Consider the following 27,065-nt stretch of genomic DNA (forward strand, 5'->3'; position numbering starts at 1 on the left):
TGGGATTCCTTTAGCAGTCTGGTGAAGCCTATGAGACCTTCCTTTCAGAATGTTTTTAAATGCATGAAATAACATTACAAAGGAGATAAATTATATTGAAATGCAGTTATCAAAATATTTTACAAATCAACTTCGTGATCCTCAGATTAAAAAACCTAACTCTGAATTTCTCCGTTACCTGTAATTCTGGTCCGTGGTTTTAGATAGATAGTAATAATCATATTAATGAAAAAATGTGTTTATTCCTATGCACTTTAGCCTTTTAAAAAGAAACCTATGTTTCATTAAAGAAAAGTTTTTTACCAACTTAACATAATTATATTATTTTTACTATTATTAATATGGCTTCTTATGTTTATAACATATTAAACCAACTAGGAGCTGTGGTATAAATCCAATTAGGTCTGTTATATAATCTTTTAATTATATTGTTGAAACCTCTGCATTAATATGTTAACTAATTTTTTTTGGCATCAATATTCACTTAAGGGTATTATTCCATAGTCATTTTCTCTGCTTTTTTTTCTCCCTGGTTTAAATATCAAGATAATATTCACATCATAGAAGGATGTTTGCATCACCTAACTGCCCTGTTTAGATCAATACTTCACATTGTGGATCAAGATAAACTTAAATGAGTACATGCTTTAGACATAAAAAAATCATAAAAGAATATAAAAGGAGCATGTAAGGAAATACTTTTTGTTTCTAGGGGTTAGAGACAGAGAGCATGGCTAGACATGAGAGCATCACAGAGGTAAAATAGAAAATTTTGCTTTTATAACATTGACAATTTTTTGCACAAACAGAATTGATGAGGTAAAAAAAATCAGAAGGGAAAGTTAACTGGGGAAAAATTTTTGCTGGAAATTTCCCTGATAAAAAGAGCAATATTTCTTAAATATTTTTCTAGTTTAGTCAAAGATATGAATGTGCAATTCTTAGTGGAAGAAAGAGTGTCAAGCGCCTTATGAAAAAAAGTTATCCAAATCACTAATAATTAGTGAAGTGCAAATTAAATCAACTCACTTCTACCATATAGGCAAAGATGACTTACAAGAAAACTGAAAAATTGTTGAAGGAACTGTAGGAAGTCAATTACATTTTTTTTCAGTTTTGGTGGAGCTGTGAAGTGGTCCAAACTTTCTGGAAAGTAATTTGGAACTCCAACCCATGCCTTCTTCCCCTGCTTTTCTACTATTGGGTCTATATCCAAAGAGTTCACAGAAAAAAGGGAAAAGGCCCATATTAAAAAAATTATTTAAGCCAACTTTATTTGTTGTAATAAAGGGTATGTTTATCGGTTGGGGAATGGCTAAACAGATTTTGTTATATGAATGTGATGGAATACTGTTGAACCATAAAAAAATAATAAAAGGAATGGTTTCGGGCAAATCTGAGAAGAGTTGTGTAGACCTATGCAGAATGAAGTGAGCAGAATCAGAATAGGGCAGAACTATTTATACAATAACAACATTGTAAAGAAAAACATTGTAAGAAATGTGATCAATGGAATGACCAGAGGACAGATAATAAAAGTGTTTCCCACTTCCTGATAGAGATTTGATGATCTCAAATTATAAAATGAGATGTATATTTTTGGACCTGGCCATTCTGTGGATCATGCTTGATTATGCACATTTGTTAGAAGTGTTTTGTTTTTCTTTGTTCCCCCTTCTAATTTAGGGGAGTAGTATTAAGGAGAGAATAGAGAACTAGTCAATAGTATTGTCAAGAAAAATAAAAGGGGTAATTGAAGCATTTAAGAATGCAAAGAAGCAAACAGAAGGAAATTCAGCATGAAACAGATGATCAGGACAGCTTTTAATATGTTGAATTCATTATATACTTGAAAGGCAAATCACAGTTTCATGTTCACTCTTTATCTGTTCTATTTTGTATATGGAAATGCTTCCTTTTTTTGGTTTCTCTAGGTTCAGAATTAAAACTAATTTTTAGAGAATATTATATAAGCAAGTTTACTTTTTGTAGAAAAAAATATTAAATTCTTTTAAACTTGTTTTGAATCATATAATCATTAGATGGAAGGAATTTTAGATCTAATTGTGCCTCTCCCTTCTGACAGCATGTATCGTTTCTGCAACATTCTTGAAAGATGGTCATTTAGCCTCTGGTTGAAAACTTCTAATGATGGAGAATTTACTTGCCAACAAGCCACTTTATTCTATTCTGGAACACTTCTAGTTGTTAGGAAACTTTATTAATTGAGCTGGAAGCTGCTTCTTTTGCAACTTCCACCTAGTACTAGTACTGTCATACCACCCATAGCCAAGCAGAATAATCGGTTTAAATCTCTTCAAGTTAAACCTTAAAGGAATGGTTAACATCTGTAAAGAACAAAAAAAAAATGAACAAATTGTACTTGAGTTGATTAATCTTCCTGAACAGAAGTTTGTTTTTATAAGTTTTCTAAGCATGTAAATAATGTAGTAAAATAATCAGTTGTGGGAGAGGAGGATACACTCGGTTTCTATCATTATCTAGCTCAACTTTTTTTCTTCTAATATTTCCTGATCCAGAAGCTAATGAATTAAGAAACCATTAAGTGCACAGTCCTATTCCGTTATTGTATTCACATATATCAGTCAGTGGCTATATAAGCTAGAAATAGTTTCCCCTTTTAGATGAAATTTTAATTAAATTTTAGATTGAAACCCATGAACTGTAGTAAGGTAAAACCTAACTGCTCATGTACAGTTGTTCTCTTCAACTGAGAAAGCAGCAGAAAGCACTGAGTGGTTGGTAAAGGCAATATCATTAAATTGTATGTAATGAACTTAGTGGCAAAATGTGACTTGAACAAAGGTTTGACTGCCTATTCTTTAAAAAAATATTTTATTAGTTTACAGGGTTGTTTATTGAAATGACCCAAACTTATTCAAAGACCTTGCCTTTTAATTTGAAAAAAAAGAATGATATTAGCTATTTATCTATGTATATGCACACATATATAATACTTTATGCTAGATATTGATGTTTCAGCCAAAGGGTACCAATTTTTTTGAACTTTCTCAATTCAGTGTCTTATTAGATACATAAAATAAATTACTTGTGTATTATGTTCATTTATGAATGTAGGATTGGATACAAGGTTACCATAATATCAGATTCATGTACAGGGTGTCTCAGAAATATCATTGGAGTTTTAAATTATTAGAATGAGCTTAAAACTCTACTGAGACTTTTGAGACACCTTCTATAATGCTCTCCTTAAAGTTATTCTCCCCATAACCTTGAGCACCTTTGAATTAAACAATGTTGAAAGTAAAATGAATTTCATTGTGCAAAAATTATTTTTTTGTTATTCATTATTTTTTTTTAAATTTCTTTCTAGCCAGAACCTCCAAAGAAACAGTCTAACTGGAGAAGAAAACATGAAGAATTCATTGCCACTATAAGAGCAGCTAAAGGACTTGATCAGGCACTTAAAGAGGGTGGCAAACTTCCACCACCACCTCCACCTTCTTATGATCCTGGTATATAATATTGATAAGACATATGTTAATACGAGGGGGTTATTGAAAGATAGCCCTAGCCACGTCTTATTGCTATTCCATTGTTAATATGATGGTCATGGACTAACAGATCATAATTTTTAGTTCAAAGGAAACATCCCAAGTTTATTACATAGTTGTGATTTAGCATGTAAAAGAGGGGAAAATTTACAATTTTATAATTTCAGCATTTTGATTTTAACTTTTCATACAAGAGTGCTTGTTTTGAAATTGCTTTAAAGTATTAAAGATAAGAACTTTAAGTTCTTTAGCTGTGGGTTCAGTTATTTTGTCTAAAATGTGATTGATTAATTACGTATATACATGCTCCATTGTTTCAGTACTTCTTAATACAAAGAAGGTATATTTCATGATAATATTACTCCTAAAGTTAAAAACATTAGAGAAAAAATTCCATTTGTGATGAAAATTTATTAGTGTAATACTTTAAAGTGGAAATAGCCCACATTTTATTTACCTTCCACAATGATACAGATGTATTGCTGGTATTCTTTAATCAAATTTCAGTCTATGTAATCTTGATAAAAACTACATACTAAATGTTGCAATGCTTTAAGAATTAAAAAAAATTAAAGTGAGGTTTCTCTTTTGTTTACTTGAGCAGACATCTTGACACAGCAAGTTTGCTATTGAAGTTTTGACTCATGTCTACATAATGATTTACAAAACCTTCTAGCATGATTCTTTCTAATAGCTTCTCTTTCAGAGAATCTATCTTGTCTGAAGAGATTTGCCCATAGAATCAAACGACTCAGTAATTCTCTGAAATTTGTTGTGTGTTCAAGCTATTTATGTGCTAGTGTGCCAACAGGGATATGAATATCCCCACATTTCCGAGGAATCTTGAGCAAGATTTCAGGGTTCCATTAGGGATTAAGTTAAAAATTCCGTTAGGGATAAGTTAAAAAGTTAAATTACCATAGAGGTCCATCTAGGAGGAAAACTGGAGCAAAGTCTGGGAACTCTGTGTGGGGTTCAAAAGTACAAAGAAACCAGATTCCAGATTTAGGAGCATGATTTAGGAGTGATAATTGTTTACTTAATGAACAGTAGTGTCAGTTCTTGTGTGTGTGCCACTTACATATAGTACTACTCAAAGATATGAATGTTCTGTAGTAGTGGCAGCTTTGGAAGTCTAGGCATGTTCCACTTGTTTGTAGTATTCCTTATACCCAGAGTGTCATTGATAAAGCAGGCAGAAGGAATGGTTAGATTAGGTGGGAAGTGTGGCTGAGGTTCATTATTGGTTCTCATTTATATTAAGCCAGAAGCCTCTTAATCCACTAGGTACTACATTTGCCCTGATTTGGGGAATTAGACTGCAAATCTTTCTTTATCACCTATTACTGGTAGATCTGTTTTCAGAAGTGGGAGAATGTTGCCACCTGTGCCTTTAGGGCTCATGACTATGGAAAGACTGGATTTGTGTTCTTCATGGAGTCAGAAAGCGTCAATCAAAAGGTTACTAGGCTCATTACTTACTGCTGTTAGAAAGGGCTTATTTCTTTGTTTCAGGATCCAGTAGTGTTATCTGTTGTAAAAGTTGATAGTGTACCTCATCTCTGACCTACAGGGGTTTGCAGAGGGTTCCTGATTGTGGTCAGTAGCCTAAAAGGTAATAGGATAGGGAGAGAGTACTGAATGTGAAGCCAGGATACACTAGGCTCTGAATTCCACCTCTGAAATTAGGTTTGTTGTCTTGGGAATTCACTTAAGTTCTTTGAGCCTCAGTTTCCTAATCTGTAACATAAGGCTAATATCTGAAGTAGTTACCTCACAAGGATGTTGAGGAGCTCAGAAGAGATAATATATACATTATATAGTGTTAATAAATGTTAGCTATTATTTAGGCTTAGTAGTCACCTAGTTTCTTCAGGTGCTGTTTGGCTACAAGGAGAGTGGTATGAAGCACCATAAATGCTAATAATTAAGGAGGGACTCTCTAGTTTGAAATACATTACATATTTTTGAAAGGAAGCATGTATTTAATTATTAAAATACAAGTCAGCAGTAGAAAAGGTGGACCAGTTATTGATGTTAAGCAGTCTGGCATCAGTATAAAAACTGGTTTACTCAGTGTGATCCTCAGCTTGAGAATGGTAGGTTGTAGAAAGCTATAGTTTGACTTGCTGGGGACAGGTAGGAGCGGGGGAGAAAGGGTTGTTCAGAAGTTTGAAATGAATTGTGGACTTTGGTCAGAAATAAATTGAGTGGAAGGTATAAAAAATGATGAACAATCATGCTGTCACTATGATAGTTGTGTGAGTTGAGTGGGGAGGGAAGTTAGGTGGAAGATGTACCATTTTTGTTAGTGTCCACCCAAGCCTGTAATGGTTACCTGACTTTAACAGATTTATGAAGCAGCCCCAGGCCACTTACCATCAGAATAGCTTTACTATATTAAGGTTGTCATAGCCCAGGGGTGGGGAACCTGTGGCCTTGAGGCTACATGTGGCCCTCTGGGTCTTCAGATGTAGTCCTTTGAATCCAGACTTAACAGAACAAGTCCTCTGTCATAGCCCATTAGACTTCTTGCTAGATATTTCAGCCTATATGTAGACCATATAAGATGTAATGGAAACAATGTGTGTTGTATATACTTTTAACCACATAGAGGGTCTTTAACACCCTCCCATGACCCATGTTTAATCCATCGTGATAGAATGCAAAATATTATGTATTATATAATTATATTCTATATAGAATAGCTCCTCTCTTCTTTCTATCCCAAGAAGCATATTCGTATGTAGATGTGGAGGGGTACCTATGGAGATGAGTCATCCATCTGAAGGAGTTGGGTAGGACTCAGAGTCAGGAAGACCTAGGAAAATATATTCCATTGCTATTTGTGTTGATAAAGGAGTTTCATAATTCCTGACTATGAGTGCTCAGGCTAAAATTCTTAAGGAGAAAGGGATTGTCCCTTCCCAGTGTCTTTGAGCTATGTTTGTGCAGCAGATCCATCATAAGCTGTAATACTTTAGGATATAGCAGATTTAGAAGCTAAGCATCCATTAGATCTGTTGCTCATTGAATTTTATTACTGATGAGTTGTTCAAGATCACGGTAATTAGTTTTTTACTAACTTAATGCTAGGCTCCTTTCTATAAAAGGAGAGAAAAGTTTGCCTAGATTATGAGCAATTTATTTTCCTAGATGTTTTAATCAGAGTTCATGGGACAGCCCAGTAGATGAAATAAAAATGATCTCAATGGCTGTTTTTGAAAATTTTGCTTCCACCACAACACATGAGGGACTGACATATGAGTTCTTTGAAAAAGTAGTGGATATCTACTGGTAATAATTGTGTAGTTAAATGACAATGGTAGCTAGTAAATTCTAATAATGATTGCAGTTCCTTCATATTAGGTATACTTAAAAGGGTGCCATTTCTGTCTCCTGGTAGCCTGTAATATGCCTCAACTCCATCTTATATGGAATAACTGGAATTTTTTTCATCTTATTAGAATGTTGATCATGTTGTTGCCATTCATATGAAAAGTAGTCATTGATCAGCAGAATGGCAGATAGAGACATAAAGACTTTCTGGAAATCTTTTCAAGGCCTAACTTGAAAATAAAGAAATTATGCACCAAATTAATCATTTATATGAAATGTTAGAAAAAATGGCTATTATTTTCAGCATGAGTATTCTTGATGAAACCTAGATGTAGCTTTTGCCCTTAAGAAATCCTAAAACATGAAGAACTTTGCTTTAGAGATTTTGCTGTACTGTATACTTCCATAAGTTTGTCTGATAGAGAATCCGTAGCCCTTTTGATCCATCAGTACTATTGGTCCTAACTTTTGGTCTTAGAATAATTAACTCAGGATCCTTTTAAAATCTGAATAAACCAAACTTTGAAAGGTTTGTTTTCAAATTACCTCAGGAGTTTCCTTCAGTCATCACCCATTAAGTACCTATCTGGATAATCAGGAAATCATAAATTCAGCCTTTGCTTTATGGATAGTAAAGTTGTTGGGTTAGATTTTGAGATGTATTCAGATTTGGTTAAAAACAAAAACAAAACCACGGGCAATACCTCTGCCTTCTAGACAATTTCTTCAGCAGGCTCTTCAGGAGCAAGCTGAATGCTGGGAAAAGTCTTGAGACATTTTGAATTTTAATAAAAAAAGGCTACAGAGATTGGCATTTTCAATCTTGAATTACTCCAGGTCAAACTGGAACACAGCGTTCAGTTTTTTGACTAGACATATCATTCTGTGGCATTTTTCCAGGAGGTGGTGAATACTTCTTTCTGAACAGTTCATCAATCAGTACTGTAGGTGTTGTGAACAAGTTATCCTATGTCATGGGGAGTGGGACTGCAGCTTTACTGACCAAACATCCTGAGTAGCGTTGCCAGTTCATGTGGCAGTTAAAAGCCAGCTAATGCTGTATGAGGAGGCTAGTTGAGAGATAAGGAAGATGAGACAGAGACTGTCAGTAAAAGGGCCGCCTCCTCAAGCCCAAGCCTTAAGGCAGGGAGTTAAGAATAAGTGAATACAGGATGAAGAAAAAAAAGTAAGGTTGAGAGGGAGTAAGTGTTTACATAAGAGAATTTTATTTGTGTATGGACTTCTCATATTTCTGGGAATATTAGTTTGCTGGAGTGGCTGCAGGACTTGGATAGTTCAGGACGATTAATTTTGCTCCTTTTTCTTGAATCCTCATAAAGTTAGTTCCCTGCTTCTCTGATGTATTTGAAGTGAATAGAATTGTCAGAAAACCTGGGCTCACGTCTTGGCTTAGCCATTGATTAGCAGAGGTGACCTCAGGCAAATTTGAATCTGCATCCTCGTCTATAAGATTGGATAAAATAATACTTTATACTGCCATTTTCCTAAAAGTGCCATGAAAATCAAATGAGATCATGTATTTAAAACACTTTATAAACCATTACCTTGCTAGATAAATGTAAGCTATTAATATTTTTATCACCCTTACAATGCTAAAGGTAGGGAGCTACTTTTATAGGAAGAACGGTCACATTTTGAGGCCTATTGAAGGCAACCTTTTCATTATTAGGGATGCTAGGCCTGTTCTGCGGAGGAAGGATACTTTGAAGGGATTCTTGGAGAACATGAATTTGGACTCTTTTAAAGTAGTGTTCCATACTACCAAGGAAACTTGCTCTGGTCACATCTGTAGATTTTGAGGCAGTTAATTGCTGTGTTTGTCCAGAGTCAGGTGATCTGTTTATGTAAATCCTAATAATAATATATTCTTCTTGGGATAACTTTTTGTTTTCATTTGTAAGAAATATTACTGTTTTTTATGAACCATGCTCTTTATTATAATTGTGTCTGTGGAATCTTTTTGTTAAATATTTTGATGGGATTATGTCAATAGGGAACTATATTTTACTCTTTCTAATATGTTTTCGTGTTCCAGCAAAGAACCCATGTGATAAGTTGAGAAAACCATTTTTATCTTAAATATATTTTTCCTGTTGAAGTACTAAGTTGTACCATATTCAGGTCCTTATTTTAAAAATACAATACTTTCATGTAATGAATATTCCAGATATATTTTCCAAGTTAATCATTTCTACAGAATTTTTCATCTTTAATGAAAGAATGTGCAACAAATAGAGAAAAGGGTTATTTCTCTTCTATCAATATTGTAATATTGTGAGGGGATTCTTGTTCATCTCTTGTATTTATTCCCCTCAATCCCCTTTCCCTCTTAGCTGAGGTAAGGTTGAAGTAGGGAAAATTTAGAATTCAGCAGCTGTCTGATCCACGATCTTCCTTATAATGGGGACAGACATGGCTTATCTTCTGGCTTGTCAGCTAAAAAATAAAATGATGAAGCTGACAATTTACAACTTAGCAGATTTTTCTACTCACCTCTAGTATCTTATTTATAGTGTGTGTTTTGAATGTGTGATACCTATGTATACATGTTCTACGTTATTTATATATAATTAGTATAATTTAAGACTCATTTCACATACAGTTGATCTGTTTTTGTATTTATATTTCTTTTAGATTACATTCAGTGTCCATATTGCCAGAGGAGATTCAATGAAAATGCAGCTGACAGACATATTAATTTCTGTAAGGAACAAGCTGCTCGTATTAGTAACAAAGGCAAATTTTCTACTGATACTAAAGGAAAGTCAACCTCTCGAGCACAGGTAAAATGATATGGGTTAAACCTGGGATGGGGGGGGTCTGTGGCCTTGAGGCCACATGTGGCATTCTAGGTCCTCAAGTGCAGCCCTTGAATCCAAAACTTCACAGAACAAATCCTTTTATTAAGAGGCTTTGTTGGTTTAATTGCTAAACAATTTCTGGGAACAGATGGGAAAGACTGCGTAGAGTTCAAAATAGTAGTAAGCTTATATTCCAGAGGGCATTTACATACATTTTACCTTCTGTGGCATTGTAGTTTAGGAGAAGTAGCACTGGCCTGGGATTTAATGATTTCTAAGGATCCTTCCAACTCCAAACATCTGATTCTAAGTATATTTAATGTGATAGTGCTGAGGAGTCATAAGGAAAAAAAAGATTAGGAAGAGAAACAAATTAAGAAGAAAAACAAAGTGAAATGTAAACAATTTCAGAGTTGAAAGAACCCATAATAGAGTAAGCATATACTCAGAAAGCCTCTTACTGTAACATCCAATGGGGCTCATCTGGTAAGGAGGAGCTCATTCTCTCCTGAGCAGCCAATTGTGCTTGGAGGTACAGTTCTTAAAGGGTAGGAAGCTTTTCCTAACAGTAAACCTGAGTCTGCCTCTTTTCAACTTCCACGTTACTCCTGGTTTAGTCCTCTGGAGTTAAACAAGATATCTAATCTCTTTTCCACACTATCAAGTGTCTTCTGAGCCTTACTGTCTCCAGACTAAGGATCAATAATTTTTTCTGTTGGTCTTTTACCTTTTTGGTTGCTCTGTGGAAGATCTTTGGTTTATCTGTGTTCTTTTTAAAATGTGGTGGCTGGAACTGAAGATAGTTCTCCAGGTGTGCTGTTATTACCTCTTTGAACCTTTAGTTCCTTTACAACTTTATTTCCTATTTTCAACTCTTAAATTGACAGCATACCCAGTTTCCTTTTTCCTTCTTTGAACAGCTTAATAGTCATATACAACTTCTTTTTCCTTCTCTTCCTTGCCTTGCCAATTTTCTTTCCTTACGTTTTCTTTTTTACTTTGCTGACAACTTGGTAAAATAGACTGACTCTGAAGACCCTTGTTCAGACCCTACCTCTGAAACTTATTACATATTCAACCTTGGGCAAATTAACCTCCTTGACCTCCTTTGCCTTATCCATAAAATAAGCAGTTTGAGCTGGATGACCTGGGAAGCCCTTTCTGTCTCTAGAGCTATGATGCTGTGGTCTTATGGTCCTTTCCCATACAGAGAATATGCTTTTGATCTTGCTTTTGTTCCATGTGAGTGGTGAAGTGGTGGGAGAGACTTGGAATTTCCTAATAATTAGTTCAGAAACAGTGATGGACAGTTAGAAGAGCACTGGATTTGGAATCTGAAGACCTAGATTTGAATCCTGGTTTGGTATCACTGTGTGATCTCGGGCATGTCACATAATCTCTCAGGACCTCAGTTTCCTGATATGCTGACATGAAACTGTTGGACTATATGTTCTTTTAGGTCTTCTCCCACTCTAGATCCTTTGATCCTCTGAGAAGACTGCAATAAAATAATCACTTATGAAAACGCACATAAATGTTGAATTTTAGAATATATCTATATTCGTTATATTGTGTGTGAAGCCTATTTAAATTTGCTGCCTATAATAGTTTTTAAATTAAATATGTATATATTTACTAAAAACACTTATTCAAAAGACACATTCATGATGATGGAAAGTATTCAAACAAATTTCAGTGTTAAATTATATATCTAAACATCCTGAAGCATACTTGAATGTGCTTTTAGTTGAAGTAGCAAAAAAAATGGGGTCTATTTCTGTTAGTATTTGTGCATAAAGTTCTTTTGGGAGAAGATTTATAAGTATACTCATAACTAGAATACATTTCATATCCTGCAACTTTGCTAAAGTTGTTAATTATTCCATTAGTTTTTTAGTTGATTCTTTAGGATTCTCTAAATATGCCATCATGTCATTTTGCAAAGACTGATAGTTTTGTTTCCTCATTGCCTGTTTTCATTCTTTCAATTTCTTTTTCTTCTCTTATTGCTAGAGCTAGTGTTTCTAATACAGTTCTGAGTAATAGTGGTGAAATGATTTCTTTTTAAAAAGGAAACCCGTATTCTCTTCTGTACCTTATGAATTCAGTCAAATCTAGACTTATAGAAACCCTAAAATCAGCATATTTAGGTAAGGTCATTTATCTGAGTTTGGGATTCCAAGATCCATAATATATGGAAGCTTGATATTTACTTAATAAAAAGTCATCAAGATGGTTCATTAATATACTGTTTGGTTGAATGTTAACTTTTAAAGTACAGTAAGAATCTATTAACTGCTTGCTTGTATTCTGTCTATATTACTTGATGTCTGGATTCTGAAATAATTTACTACTCTCAGAAAGTTATTATATATGAAATCTAACAGAATAACATTCAGTTAAAAGAGAACATTTTTCCAAGAATAATTTGTGCCAATCATCACAAAAAGTTTCTAATTTATTTTATTTTCCTTATTTTAGTACAAGCCTCCTGCTCTTAAAAAGACAAATTCTCCAGGAACAATGCCTTCAGCATCCTCACGTTTACCACAGCCAAGTAGCGCTAGCAAGTCTGTTGTAGGTATGAAGTACCATAAATTTCACAGGTATTTTCCCAATATGTTACCAGAATAAGACATGAAGGTAGTGTGTGGGGGGAAATGCATTCGGAATAACAAATAACCAGCTTTAAACAACTTTTGGAGCATGAGTTACTTATGAATATTTATTGATATTTAAATATTTGTACTGCCAAATATCTTAAAATGGAGCCACTAGAGATTTTAAATGGCATTTTAATAGCATACTGTCAATTACAGATTCTCTCTATATGTGAATTATACATACAGTGAAGTAAAATAAGCAAGACATGTTTGACTGAAAAATTGCTGAAATTTGAAGAAAAATAATGTATGTGTGATATTAAGTAAAATATCATTCAATAATGTTATTTTTCAGTTTTCCCAACTACAACTACTTTTGCATCTTACTAATTGCTATATTTGTCTTCTTGGCTCAGCTTAGAGCAAAGACATAGGTTAAAAATTTATAGTAAATGGGTACTCAGGAAGCTTGTAAAAACATGAACTTTATTCCTGTGAAGTTCAGTAAGCAGGCAAATAAAGTATACATACACTATATGGCAAGACAGTCAGATTTGGTCACACACATTCACACTGTCAGTCATTCACCTAAGAGGAAGGGTGATGTATATGTTGGCAAAGATTGGAATGGGGGGCGCACATTCAGAATGAAGTCTGAGCAGGGAAGTTTTATAGATGAAGTTGATTGAGAACAGATAATGCCAGACGTGGGAGGAAATTTTTCTAGAGGTAGCATTCTTAATCAGAGTCAAACATGGTAAGGAAATTCTCTGGGACATTTGGCAATACCACACTCAAGTGGGAGTTTCTTAATTGGGACCACAAATTTGGTGAGGGTTTGAATTGATAATTGGAGAACCTAGGAATAGATGTTGGCACCACAGCTGCAATAGTCAGCCCAGAATCTTATCCAAAAAGGAACCATGATAATTTTACATGTTTGATACAGGCTCAGAATGAGTCAGGCCAGTGGAACGGTATAGTCTCTTTGTTATTGCTTACATGTTTGTGGTCATTAGGACCACTTAGCCTCAGTGACTCCATATTTTAGTGCCCTATATACTTTTTACATCTTACTACTGTTATCGATGCTGCTGTTTGTTCAGGACAACAAAAACAACAAAATCTCAAATGTTTCCTGGTCTGGTCATGATACCACCTATAAAGGTTTATTTATTGTACTTCATGGTGTAAGGCACTTTCGGTTATCTTCAAAAGCTTTTTTTCACTGTCTTACGTAATCATGTGTTAATGCTTAATTATGTAATACAGTATTAGGCATATGTGAGCACTTTTGTCTTTTTAATTGAATAAAGAAACCAGCAAAAATTATCATGAGATTGTGGAATGGTTATTTTCATGATTTCTGAGAATTTCTTGCAGTTTTTAATTTTCTCTATAATTTGCAGTTGTACTTTATTCTTATCTCAGAAATTATTACCATGACAGTCTTTAAAGAGATGCAAAACAGTCTCTCATATAGTTCTAGTAAAGACTAATATTCATTCTTTTTTTTTTGCTAGCTGCACCTTCAAGTAAAGGGTCTTCTGTCAGTGGCTCTTTTGGAAGCAAAGTTCAGAACTTATCTCCCTCTCATAAAGGGATAGCAGCTCCACATTCAGGGTAAGTTTATATTTGGATTAATTCAGTTCATTGCTGCTCCATTCAAATTGTTTTGTGTAAAATTTTGAGCTTGTAGAGGATTTTAGTTTATAAGAATCCTTATTGGCAGTGGGTTTTAGGTAAAATGGTGTGGGTTTAAAAATTTTTCTTGTTTTTTTCATTGTACTTAATTTATTTTAGAAAAATGAAGGTAATATAATGGAAAGTTCAGCCATAACTGTAACTTAGGAAAGCTAATAGTTTTTTGTTTGTTTTAACCAAAAAAGGGTTTACAATGCTTTTAAATATGACCTGTTCTTGTGACCTTTTTCTTGTGTTCTTGTGCTGAAAAGTTAAGAAGTTGTTATATGGTGCTTTCAAATGAGTATTCCTACCTATAACTTATACAAATGATGATGGTGATGGTGATGCTCTTTAAAGTTTGCAAAGCCATTTTGCATACATTATCACATTTGAGCCTGACATTGGTTAAATTGATCAACATGTCAGCTAAATTTCTAAATTTTCTCCAAGTTTAAGTGACAAGAGCGGGATTGCCTTTTAAACTCTGCATTAAGACACTTATGGAATTGATAGATCCAGAGAGGTACCTTTTCTTCAAATGTAGAGAGTTACTGTCTCTTATACAGCTATAGTCAGTCATCAAGTTACTGGTATTTTGTGGACTATATCATACCTTCCCTATCTTTGATTTTGTTGCACGTAATTAGACGTAGTGTATTTTTTCATTAAGTAAATTAATGCATGTTTAGGTATAGATAAAATAGTGCTTTTCACACCTTATTTCAGCTCCATTATAGATTTAATAAGCTTTTAGGGCAGTTAGGTAGCATAGTGGATAGAGAGTTGGGCCTGAAGTCAGGAAAGAGTTCAAATCTAGCCTCGGACATTTTTGCTTGCTGTGTAACTTTGGGCAAGTTACATAATTCCTGTTGTCCTTAGTTTCTTCACCTATAAAATGGGGATATAATAGGACTTATCTTCCAGGGTGTTTGTAAGGATCAATGAGATACCATTTGTAAAGTGCTTAGCGCAGTGCCTGACATATTAGGTGCTATATAAACATTAACTGTTATTATTATTGTTAAGACTTGACTGAGTACCAAGTCACCATTTGTAACATTTATCTGGAGCAGGGGGAGTGTTGCATTCAGAATACCAGACAACCAGCTTTAAACAGCTTTTGGAGCATGATTTATTTATGAATATTTAAATATTTATACTGCCAAATATTTAAAAAACAGAGCCACCAGAGATTTTAAGTGGCATTTTACAGGCATGCTGTCAATTACTGATTATCTCTACATGTAAATTATACATACACTGAGATGAATGGAGTAAGATTTTCTGTTGTCTTGCTTTGTACTGATAAGTTGGATGTGGGCCACAGTTATATACCTAATATTGAAATTCCTTACTGATTTGGGGTTCCCAGGTTGTCAGCTGCTATTAGAAAAAGTACTACAAATCTGATCTAAATAGTTTTCACAACAGAACCATTGCCACAATTATTTGTGGGTTAACTGTAGGAAATTTGGGTATCTAGTTATTGTATTTATAATTTTACTTTTATAGAGCTAAGTTACTAAAGCCTAATATTATCTGGATAGCTACTGAACTAATTTTTAAAAAGACAGACAGTGGCATGCAAAAGGCTGGTATGCATAGAGTTTATTTTAGTGGCCAACCCTACTGCAAGTAATTTGATGTCTTTGGAGAATTGCTGACTAACTCATCTTTATGCTTGGAGGATGTGAATTAGCTTTTGCTAATTGTGTGTAGTTGCATTGGTGTTTGAAGGACCTATACTGTGAGAAACCCAGTGGAAAATATTTTCCTAATTCCAGAAAATGATTATCTCTAATCCTAGGGGAGCCTTAAAGTAGGTTGAAATGTAGAATTCTAAAATAAACTGAACCTAACCATGTTTTTTAAGTAGAGAAGTATTGCCAACATTTGAATTGGGTAATGTGGTTTGCATAATTGTATCCTAAGGATCGTATTTCTTCTTAAACAAAATGGATAATATACCTTAGTTTCTATAACTATAAGAAAGTCAAATATCAATAATTACCTTCTGGCCATTTATTGTGGAAAATTGTCATTTAATTTAGTTATTTAGGGTATACTTATTCAACAGAAGGCTGGCCTAGAACACTTGGCTTAAGAAAAGTAATTTTTTTAAAAAATTCTTTTATTTTTAGCATGACAAAAGAGGAACAAACATGTGTAGACTTTATTTGCATTTTCTACAAAAAGAAATACACATCGTTATCCAGCTTTTATATATATGAGCCATGAATACAAACCTTTGTGGACCACTTTGGCTTCTGAATCTGAATCTTGAAGACCTTGGTGCCTAGCCATTTAGCTGGAAGATCAGGAATGGAGCTCCATATCCAGGGACTAACTTTTGGGCTTGAAAACAACTGTTAATGGTCTAAGCAACTGGTGAACTGAGTCCCAGAAGTGGAGATGACATATACAAATCTGTAAGGATTCAGAGAACCAGAGTGAATATAGCTATATTAACTGCACAGAGAAGGGAAAGGGAATATTTGTATGGTGCATATTATTGCCAGGCACTGTGCTGATACTATTACTGTCAATGTTTTATAATTGAGAAAACAGACAGAAGTGACTTATACAGGGTCTTATAGCTAGTACATCTCGAGGCCAGATTTGAATTTGGGTCATCCTGATTCTAAACCTAACATTCTGTCCACATCATCACTATCTGGGCCACAAAAGCAAGAAATGTTTGTCTTGGTGAAACAAATTTCACCTTTCACTTTCTGTCTCACATTTGTCATGTACCTAAATCCTTTTGTTGTATATAAATTTGAAAAATAGTTTTCAAGGTCTTTAGTAAACCATATTGAGTGAATAGTTTTCATAAGGAGCTAATTTCTCTGGTATCTGTGGGTTGATTAAAGGTACTAAGAATTCCTTTTAGAACTATTTCACCTTTATGTTAAAAGATTTTCTTGAGTATCTTCCTTATGAATGCTTTGTCAATCTGTAAGAAAAAAAAATCACTAGCCCCTCATTCTTAATATCAGAGTAATTTCTTCTGATTTTAATGTCTGTAATCTTGAATAATAAAAGGATAGTAGATATTTTGTTGTCTGCTATAAAGCATATTTCTGTTAAGTGAATCCAATTTTTCCTTTTTTGTAACCATTTCCTTATTTGTAACCATTTAAAAAATCTTTAGTCACATACTAACTACAATGCACTTTTTTGGAGGGATTATATACCAATGTAATGTTTTTTTATATTACCATCTGTACAGTAGCTTTGTAGAATAATAATAAAAGTAGCATTTTAGATAAGTTCTCAATTTTTGTTGACCTGAAGAGTAAGATATTTAACACTGTATTAGTTTTTGGTGCTTGTGGAAGCACAAAGAAAACTAGATTTTTTTTTCTTATAAAATAAAATAAATTCTAAAATTAGGTTTTATCATTTTAACTTTCAGAGATATACAAAATTGATTTTGTGCATTACCAGTTTTGAACAATTAAAACTTCTCTATATCAGACTTTAAAAAAACCTAGGAACTTAACTGACTAGGAAACCTAATGTCCAATGTACAGTAAAGATACTTTCTACTGAGACTGACTTGTAGATAAGTGGAAGCCGCTAAAGTGATATTCCTGCAGCTTTTCTTGTTAACTCTTCTGATCAGGAAGTGCCAATGATTACCTCTTGCCTTTAGAATAAATAGAAATTCTTTTATTTAGCATTCAAATCTGTTAGAGTCTACCTTTTCAGGTTTATTACCCATTATTCTTCTCAATCCACTCTCTGTTCTAGCTAGACTGTACTCTTGGCTGTTTCTTGTAAACAATATTCCATCTCTTGTCTCCTTCCGTATACATGGTGTTTCCCATGCCAGGAATGTAGTCCTGCCTTCCTTTTGCCACTTAGGAACCCTAAATCCCTTCAAAGTTTAGTTCAAATGTCGCCATTTACCCAAGACCTATGCTGACCACCACTAACTTCCCTGCATTTATCATTAAAATATTTATATATGTATATATTTTATATTTACATACATGTGCTTGTGTTATTTTCCCCAATAGGATGTCAGCTCCTTGAATGAAGGGAATTTTTATTCTTTCATCTCTGGCACCTAGCATAGTGCATTTTATATAGAGAATGCTTAATAAATGGTTGTTGATTAATCACAGAATCACAAAATTTGAAAGACGGGACCTCAGCAGCTTTCTAGTCCAATCTCTACACCAAAGCAATCACCTTTATAACATACTTTTCAGGAGACCATCTAGTTTCTGATTGAGGACTTCAAGGAGAGGGAAGCTACCGCTTCTCAAGGCAACCTGCTCTTTTTTTTGGACAGCTCTGACTGTTAAGCTTTTCTTGATATTAAACCTAAATTTGTCTCTATGCCTTTCACATTATTCTTAGTTCTGCTTTTAGGTCCCCTCCTCCTTATGATATTCCTTCAGATATATTCAGATATTATCTGAAGAAACCATGGCAAGTCAACAAGTATTTATTATGTATATAATATGTTATGTGCCAGTCACTGTGCTAAGCACTAGGGATACCAAGAAAGGCAAAGTCCTTGCCTTCAAGGGGCTTACACTGTAATGGGGGAAATCAACATGTGAGTGCATTCAAAATATGTACAGAGTAGATGGAAGCCAGTCTGAGAGGGGAGAGCATTTGGAGTTACATGAAACCAGGAAAGGACTCCTGGAGTAGATGGCATTTGAGCTGAGTTTTGAAGGAAGTCAGGGAAGCCAAGAGGCACAAGTGAGGATGTAGAATATTCCAGGATGTGGGGGATAACTACTACAAAAGCACAGAGATAAGAGAGGACTATATTGTTGGAGGAGTGCTAGTAGTCATTGTTACAGTGGAGTACAGTGGAGGAGAATAAAAATGTGAGAACACTAGAAAGGAAGAGGCCAGGTTATTAAGATTATTGAGTAGCAGAGGTATAGGGGAAGGTTGGGGGTGACATGGTCAGACCTACATTTTAGAAAAATCATTGAGGTAGTAGCTAAGTGGAGAATGAATCAGAGGAGGAAAAAACAGTTTTGGTAATTTAGGTGAGAGGTGATGAGGACCTGACCTGGGGTAGTGGATCTGCAAGAAAAGGGAGGAGATACACACACATACACATATTTTGAGGATAGAAGTGACAAGATTTGACAATGGACTGAATATATATGTGAATGAGAATAAGAAGTCACATATGACATCAAGGCTGTAAACTTGGGTGACTATGAAGATGATGGTACCCTCAACAATAATAGTGAAGTTCACAAGAGGGAAGGTTTTGGGAGGAAGGATAATTGAGTTCTATTTTGGACATACTGAGTTTGAGATGACTATGGGACTCTTTGAAATGTCAAAAATGCAAATAAGTGATGCAGGACCAAAGGTGAAAAATGAGGATGATTGAAAATACTGATTTGGGAATTATTTTTCATGAGGGATGAGATGAAATCACTGTGAGAGATAGTATAGAGCAGAGAGATAGTATAGATAGCTTTATGGACTCCTCAGAATAATGTTTTTAAATGTTCAAAATAAAATAGGATTACCAAGGAAACCAATTAGATTTAAATACAGTGATTACAGTTTTGTTTTTTTTTTTTTAATAAGAAAGTACATGACCCCAGGAAAAGAAAGGGCCAAAGATAGAACCTTGAGAATCTCCATAATTGGTGGGTGTGACATTGATGAAGAACCAGAAAGAAGAGACTGAGAAGAGGTTGTCAGAGAGATAGGAGAACCAGGAGAGAACAGAGAACCAGGAAAACCTGAGAGGAGAAAATATCTAGGAGGAGTAAATAATGAGCATTATCAAGTGCTGGAGAAGAGACCAAGAGGAGATCTCTGGAACATTCCATTGGAGAATTCTTGTTGTGTTGATGTTGAACTAATAACAATTGTTTTTTGAATCTAGTCATCCAGCCAGCAAGCTAGAGGTTGAGTTGGCTAAAATGCTGGACCTGTAATCATAGCTGGCTTCAGACACTTAGTAGGATTGGCTCTGAAGGTTACTTTATCTCTGTCCCTCTGTTTCCTCAACTGTAAAAAGGTGGTTATAGTAGCAGTTCACTTCTCAGATTGTCATGAGGATTAAATAGCATGATATGTACAAAGTGCTTGGCACAATTCCTGTCACAATGTTTGTCACATAGGTGCTCAGTAAATATTTCTTGCCTTCCTATTGTTATCTAACTTGTGTCTCTCCTTTTCTATAAGAATAATATGAGCTACTTTAGTCAAAGCTCTGCTGAAATCTAAATAAACTATATCCCCCAGTATTCCCCTCATTTTCTGGGTTTAGTAATCCTTTCAAAAAGGGAAATGAGGTTAAATCTAGCATGACCTGTCTTTTTTTTTTTAATTAAAATTTTTTCTAATGAACAGAAAATGATTTTTTCTCTCAGCCTTTCTTCACCTCCCTCTTCCACTAAGGAAAAAGAAAAACAAAACTCTTTTTAATAAATATATGCATAGTCAAACAAAACAAATTCACACACAGGTCATTACTAAAAAATATATGTCTCATCTGAGGTGAGCCGCATCAGTCCTCTGAGGTCATGATTGTTCATTGATCAGAGTTCTTAAGGCTTCAAAAGTGTTTTTACAGTGTTATTGTTATTGTATAAATGTTTTGCAAGACCTGCTTTTGATGAAGCAACAGTGGCATTTTGTAATCACTGCTTCCTTTTTCTTGATGTTCGCCAACCAATTCTTTAATGATCTATTCTAGAATTTTTCCAGGAATTGGAGTCAAGCTCGCTGGTTTGTAGTTTACATGTTCTTTTTTTTTTCTTCCCCCGATCTTCAGAATAGTGTTTGAATTTCTCCAGTCTTGTGATATCTCTCCTATTTTCCATGATCTTTCAGTATTACTGACAAGAGCCCTCAAAGTCACATTTGCCATTTCTTTCCAGTCCCAAAGATAATGTTCATCTGGGCCAATTAACTCATTTATTGAGGGCAACTGTGTGCTCTTACTCTTTACTTTGGTATCAGCTCCCTGTTAAGTCATTTTTCTTTTGTCATTTCCAGTGTAAAGATCATTCTCCTTTGCAGAGAAAATGAATTAAAAATAGTAATAGCAATAACTGGCATTTGTCAAAGGACTTTTATGTTTTTTTGCATGCGCTGTTTCATTTGATCCTGGCAAAAATCCTGGAAGGTAGGTACTATTGTCCCCATTACTAATGAAGAAATTGAGTCACAGAGAAAAAGTCTTGGCTTCCCTTGTTAGTTATCCGATTTGCCTCTTTTTCCTTTGAATCTTTTGAAATTTACTTTCCCAAAATCTAGGATGCAAATCAGACTTTGCTCAGATTCCCTCTCTTTTATCACAAACTCTAGGATGAAGTTGTTTTTTCTGCTGAGTTTCTAGTTATTTTCTCCCTGGCAACCTCTTAGTGGTTAGTGAGAATTAGCGAGAAATAGAAATTCACTTTGTTGGTCTTCTGCTTTTTGAATAATAAAATTGTCATTAAAGACAGTTGAGTATTTATTAACTTCTGTTTTTGGAAGAAAGGTCCAGCATATGTTTGGATAATTGAAATCTTCCATCATTATTATATCATGCATCTATTCTAGGGTTATGATACTATTTCCCAAACTTCTTATCTCTCTGCTTTTTCTGGCCAGGTGGTCCATAGTATACTCTAGAGGCATAATCATTTCTGTTTTTCTCTCTTGGCTGTCACTCATACTACTGTGCTGTAAGAAATGATAAAGGGGATAGTTTTAGAAAAATCTGGGAAGACTTGTATGATGCATATTGAAGTGAGTAGGATTGGGAGAACAAGTTCTACAGTTAACAATTTACATAGCAATATTGTAAAGATAGTAAACTTCAAAAATCTCGGTAATTCTATTAAGTCCTTTCCATCAGTCTTCCCTATTCAGCTTCTTACATATCTTCACACTTCCTAAATTAATTTTCTCTTCTGCATTCCTTGCCTTCAGTGGGCAAAAGTAAGGAGAAACACACCTATGCCTCCAGTTGTCTTCAGTTTATTGCTCAAGACTTTATAATCATTGATAATACTTTTTAGGTTCCTTCTGGAAGTATCATTTTTGCTCCTGTAAATTACCATAAGTTGTTATCCATTTTTTTTTAATGTCTTGAGAGGTTCTCTGTTATATCTTGGATACATGGCCCATAAAGGCAAAACAGCTCCCATTATTGCTATTAGGTCAACAAAGTATCTGCTTCACATACACCTAAGGAGCGAATCAATACACTATACTACTGTTCTCTACTTCCTCTGTCCCATACTAGAAGATCTCTTATCCAATAGGTGACTTCCATGTTATTCTTGCAAGAACCAGAAGCTTCTTACTCTTTAGAGAATCCAGGACTACCCTCTTTTGGTAGAGCCTCAAATCTGCTTTTAAGCCCTAATTGTCCTTTTCCTTCTCTTTCTCCTCTGTTTAACAATGCCATTCCTCCTCATCTTGATAAAGATTAATTCACCCTTCATTACCCTCAAGTCCCTTGATTATCCATTGAAGCCAAACTTAAGTTTCCTTTTAGGAAGTGTGAAGAGGCATTTTTTTAAAATATGTAATTTATTTATTTTTAATTCTTAACATTCACTTCCACAAGAATTTGAATTCAAAATTTTCTCCCCATCTCTCCCCACCCCACCACCCCAGGACAGCATGCACCCCATCCACCCCATCCACCCCTTCCTATAGTCTGCCCTTCCTTCTATTACTCACCCTTCTTCCAGCCCCCTTCCCCTCTATTTTCCTGCAGGGCAAATTAGATTTCTGTATTCCATTGCCCTATCTATCTTAATTTCCAGTTGCATGATAAAACAGTTTTTAACATTCATTATTAAAGCTTTGAGTTCCATATTCTCTCCCTCTCCACTCACCCTCATTGAGAAAACAAGCAATTCGGTATAGGTCATGCATGTGTAACAATGCAAAATGCTTCCATAATATTTACGTTGTAAAAGACTAACCACATTTCCCTCTGTCTTTTTTGCCCTTTATTTATTACATTCTCTCCCTTGACCTGTTCTCCCATAATAGTGTTTGCTTTTGATTATCCCTTTCCCCAATTTGCTGTCCATTCTGTTATCTTCACTCGCCTGTCCCCTTCTGCTTTGCATTCCTGCAGGGTAAAATAGATTTCCATATGCAGTTGAGTGTGTGTATTCCTCCTTAAGCCAAATCCCATGAGAGTAAAACTCACTTATTTCCTTTCATCTCCCCCCCTTCCCCTCCATTGTAAAAGCTCTTTCTTCCCTCTCTTATGTGAGATGATTTGCTACATTCTACCTCTCCCTTTCTCTTACTCCTAGTACATTCCATTCAAAGTAAATTTTTTTTTTTTTTAGGTATTCTCCCTTCATATTCAGCTCACCCTGTGCCCTTTGTCTATGTGTATGTGTGTGTGTGTGTATATATACACACACGTATGCATATATACACACATGCACATATACACACCCACACCCACATACATATACATGCCTATACATACATACCTACACATATATACATACCTACACATACCCATACACACCTACATATATGTGTACATATGTGTGTATGTACACACACACATTGTATATATATGTATAGTCCCTCTAACTACTCTAATACTGAAAAAAAGTTTCATGAGTTACAAATACCATCTTTCCTATCCTGTCTCCTTTGACCTCTGGAATACCATATTCCAAGTCCTTCGATCCCTTAGTGTGGAAGCTGCTAAATCCTGTATTATCCTGATTGTATTTCCACAATACTTGAATTGTTTCTTTCTGACTGCTTGTAATATTTTCTCCTTGACCTGGGAACTCTGAAATTTAGCTACAATATGCCTAGGAGTTTTCCTTTTGGGATCTCTTTCAGGAGGTGATTGGTGAATTCTCTCCATTTCTGTTTTATCCTCTGGTTCTAGAATATCAGGACAGTTTTCCTTGATAATTTCTTGAAATATGATGTCTAGACTCGTTTTATGATCATGGTTTTCAGGTAGATCAATAATTTTTAAATCATCTGGGATCTATTTTCCAGCTTAGTTTTTCCAATGAGATATTTCATATTGTCTTCTATTTTTTCATTCTTTTGCCTTTGTTTTATAATTTCTTGGTCATTAGCTTACATCTGCTCCATTCTGATTTTTAAAGGCCTGTTTTCTTCAGTGAGTTTTTGAATCTCCTTTTCAATTTGGCCAATTCTGCTTTTTAAAACATTCTTCTCATTGACTTTTTGGACCTCTTTTGCCATTTAGGCTAGTCTATTTTTAAAGGTGTTATTTTCTTCAGCATTTCTTTGAGTCTCCTTTAGTAAACTGTTGTCTCTCTTTTCATGATTTTTTTGCATTGCTCTCATTTCTCTTCCCAATTTTTCCTCTACCTCTCTTACTTGATTTTCAAAATCTAAAATGGTCTGAGACCATTGCATATTTTTTTGGGAGGTTTTTGATATAGAAGCCTCAACTTTGATATCTTCCTCTGATGCTATGCTTTGTTCTTCCTCATCTGAAAGGATGAAAGACTATACCTTTTCACCCAGAAAATAACCTTCTATAGTCTTATTTTTTTTTTCCTTTTTTTGGGCATTTTCCTAGCCAGTTACTTGACTTTTGAGCCCTTTGTCAAGTGGAGGGTATACTATCCTAGGCTTCAGAGGTTTTGTGCAGCAGTTCTCTGAGATATCTCTAGGAACCTTTAAGTTCTCAGTTCCTACAAGGTGGCACAATCAAGGGAGAGGAATTTACTCCTTCCTTGGCCTGCACTCTGGTCTGTGATCAACCACAAGCACTCTTTTTCTGCCCAGGATCTTTGAGTAGGGTTTCCTCTCCATTGCCATCACCAGCTCCACCACTCCAGCCCTCTCCCTCCCTCCAGGACTGCCACTGAGACCCACATCAGCTGCTTGATTCGCTCAGGGTCTTTAGGCTGAGGGGTCCAAAAGTGATTGCTGCTGCCACAGTGGCTGCCACCTCTGGGGCCAGACAGAGCTCCCTTCTCATCCAGGTGAAAGAGCTTTCTTACTGACCTTTGAAGCTGTCTTTGGCATTTGTAGGTTGAGAAATCTGGGAACTGCAGCTGCTACCTGTGATTCTGCGTCCTGAAGAAGCCTGCTCTAGTCCTGTCTGTGCTGCGTGGCCGATGTTAGACTGTGCTGTGCTCAGAGCCTGGTGCAATAGACCCTTCCTGTCAGCCTTCCCGGCTGTCTTGGGCTAGAAATCTGTTTCAGTCTGTCATTTTGTGGCTTCTACTGCTCTAGAATTTGTTTAGAGTCATTTTTTACAGGTATTTTATGGGCCATGGGTAGAGAGCTAGTGGCAGGTCCATCCTTCTACTCTGCCATCTTCTGGAGTGGCATTCTTTAAGTTTCTTCATTTCCTCCAGGAGAGAGACTAGCTTGCTTTTGGAACTGAGATAACAATCTATAGGCTGTGGCAGAAATAGAAATATGCTTTTAGTGAGTCCCTAGATTAATTTATTGAAGAACCGTAAGAAAAAGTTCCTAGTTGTATCTAGAATATGCATATTCCAGCCAACCTCATATGGAAACACAAGAAAGATGCCATGGATATTTATAGATATAATGAAGGGCAAGCTGCTTAGCCTACCACCACAGTGTCCCTGTTGTACTGAGTGTCATATAAGCCATTTTTCTTGCCTGTAGTCTCATCGTTTGACTTTATATCAGATCAAAATGTTTTTATTTGACTAGATTGAGGTTCATTTTAAATGATAGAAAACTACGAAAACCAGTGGTATAGACATGCCCTTAATAAATTACTACCAGGTTAAAATAATAGCCCTTAAATATATTTTCAATAATAACCTTAAAGTTTATAATAAAAGTAGTTATATAATTGGGGGGTATTTAATTTTCAGTCAAAAATAACTTTTCAAATATGAATTCATTATAAACTCACAGTTATCCTTATGATATAAATGATTGATTTTCATATTTTTGCTATTCAAAAAAGGGATGTTAATTATCTATATGTAACAAAAGTATTATTATTATCTAAGATGCCATGGATCTTATTATAGTCACAATATTTTTATAGTTTCATTACCTGCTTACCTAAATCATTGATGCATTAAAGAGTAAAAGAAAGCAATAGAGTTGAAAATATGAATGGGCAAGACTGCATGTTCTCTTTAAGCAGAAATTATTTATCCCTTCATAAATACTAGAGGTTAAAGAAACTTTTCAGTTCTTTTTGGATCCTGGCTGTTATCTATTGTGTTAACTCTTCTTCTCAACTTTGTATGATTTTTAAAGTTGATGATTATGCCATCTGTGGCATTAAAGTCATTAATGAAAATGTTTAATAGCACAAATCTCATAGATTCCACTACAGACTTCCTATGTTGACTTTCAGTTGTTAGTTTGCTCTTTAAGTCTGACCATTTAGTCATTTCCAAATCTATATGATTGTATTGAATATAATCTGATTACTTAAATTGATTAAGGGTAACTATGTACTTATCAGCTCTTTCTTTGCCATTTCTGCTTCTTTGTTTCCTGAGGTTGTTCTCTTAAGTAGCAATCACAAAAGCAGAATAAGAACTGTGCAGTTTTCCTTTCTGTTATTAGCTGCCATCATCCCATTCTGGTCCAGACTATGGCCTATTCCTTCCTTGATTCTTTTTGCAGAAAAAAGCAAGAAAATAAAGGCAAAAAAAAAATTCCTTTTTCTCTACCACCCACAGCTTGTAATGAACACCTCACAGTATTTTTATAGGAAGGATTGTGCCACATTCTTTTATTCATCTCTGTTACTGCTTTTGATTCAATCTTCTGTGCGTATTTTTTTTTAAAAATTCCTTATTATGGACTTTATCATCGCTGAATGTGAACAGCGTACTATAAACGATACAATAAAATTAATAAACACTTCAAAGAATAAAAAAGAGGATTATATGTAAGATCATGACCTTTTCTTACATAGTTTTAAATTTTAAAGTGTATTTAAGTTTAACACAGAAGTAATAAAAAGTTTCTCCTGAAAGTCTTTTTGTTTTCTGTGTATTTTAACTGTTTTGTTGATTTTTCTTCATGCCACTTCAGTTTTTCCTCGTTGGAAATTTTCTGTCTCATCTGGACTGAATTCTCTTATATAGTTTTAGTCCAAG

General features: G+C 34.9%; 1 protein-coding gene across 2 annotated transcripts in view; it reads left to right on the top strand.

Moving 5' to 3' along the window:
• ZC2HC1A (zinc finger C2HC-type containing 1A) overlaps nt 1–27,065 on the top strand; it is a 68,903-nt gene that overhangs the window by 20,756 nt on the left and 21,082 nt on the right. For both annotated transcript variants that reach the window (XM_072604939.1, XM_072604940.1), the window contains exons 4-7: nt 3,356–3,497; nt 9,531–9,679; nt 12,179–12,278; nt 13,824–13,923. In XM_072604939.1, the coding sequence (XP_072461040.1) occupies nt 3,356–3,497; nt 9,531–9,679; nt 12,179–12,278; nt 13,824–13,923 (491 nt within the window). The remainder of the gene's footprint in view (nt 1–3,355; nt 3,498–9,530; nt 9,680–12,178; nt 12,279–13,823; nt 13,924–27,065) is intronic.

Source organism: Notamacropus eugenii, chromosome 4 (assembly GCF_028372415.1).
Source record: "Notamacropus eugenii isolate mMacEug1 chromosome 4, mMacEug1.pri_v2, whole genome shotgun sequence".
Classification (NCBI taxonomy): Eukaryota; Metazoa; Chordata; class Mammalia; order Diprotodontia; family Macropodidae; genus Notamacropus; species Notamacropus eugenii.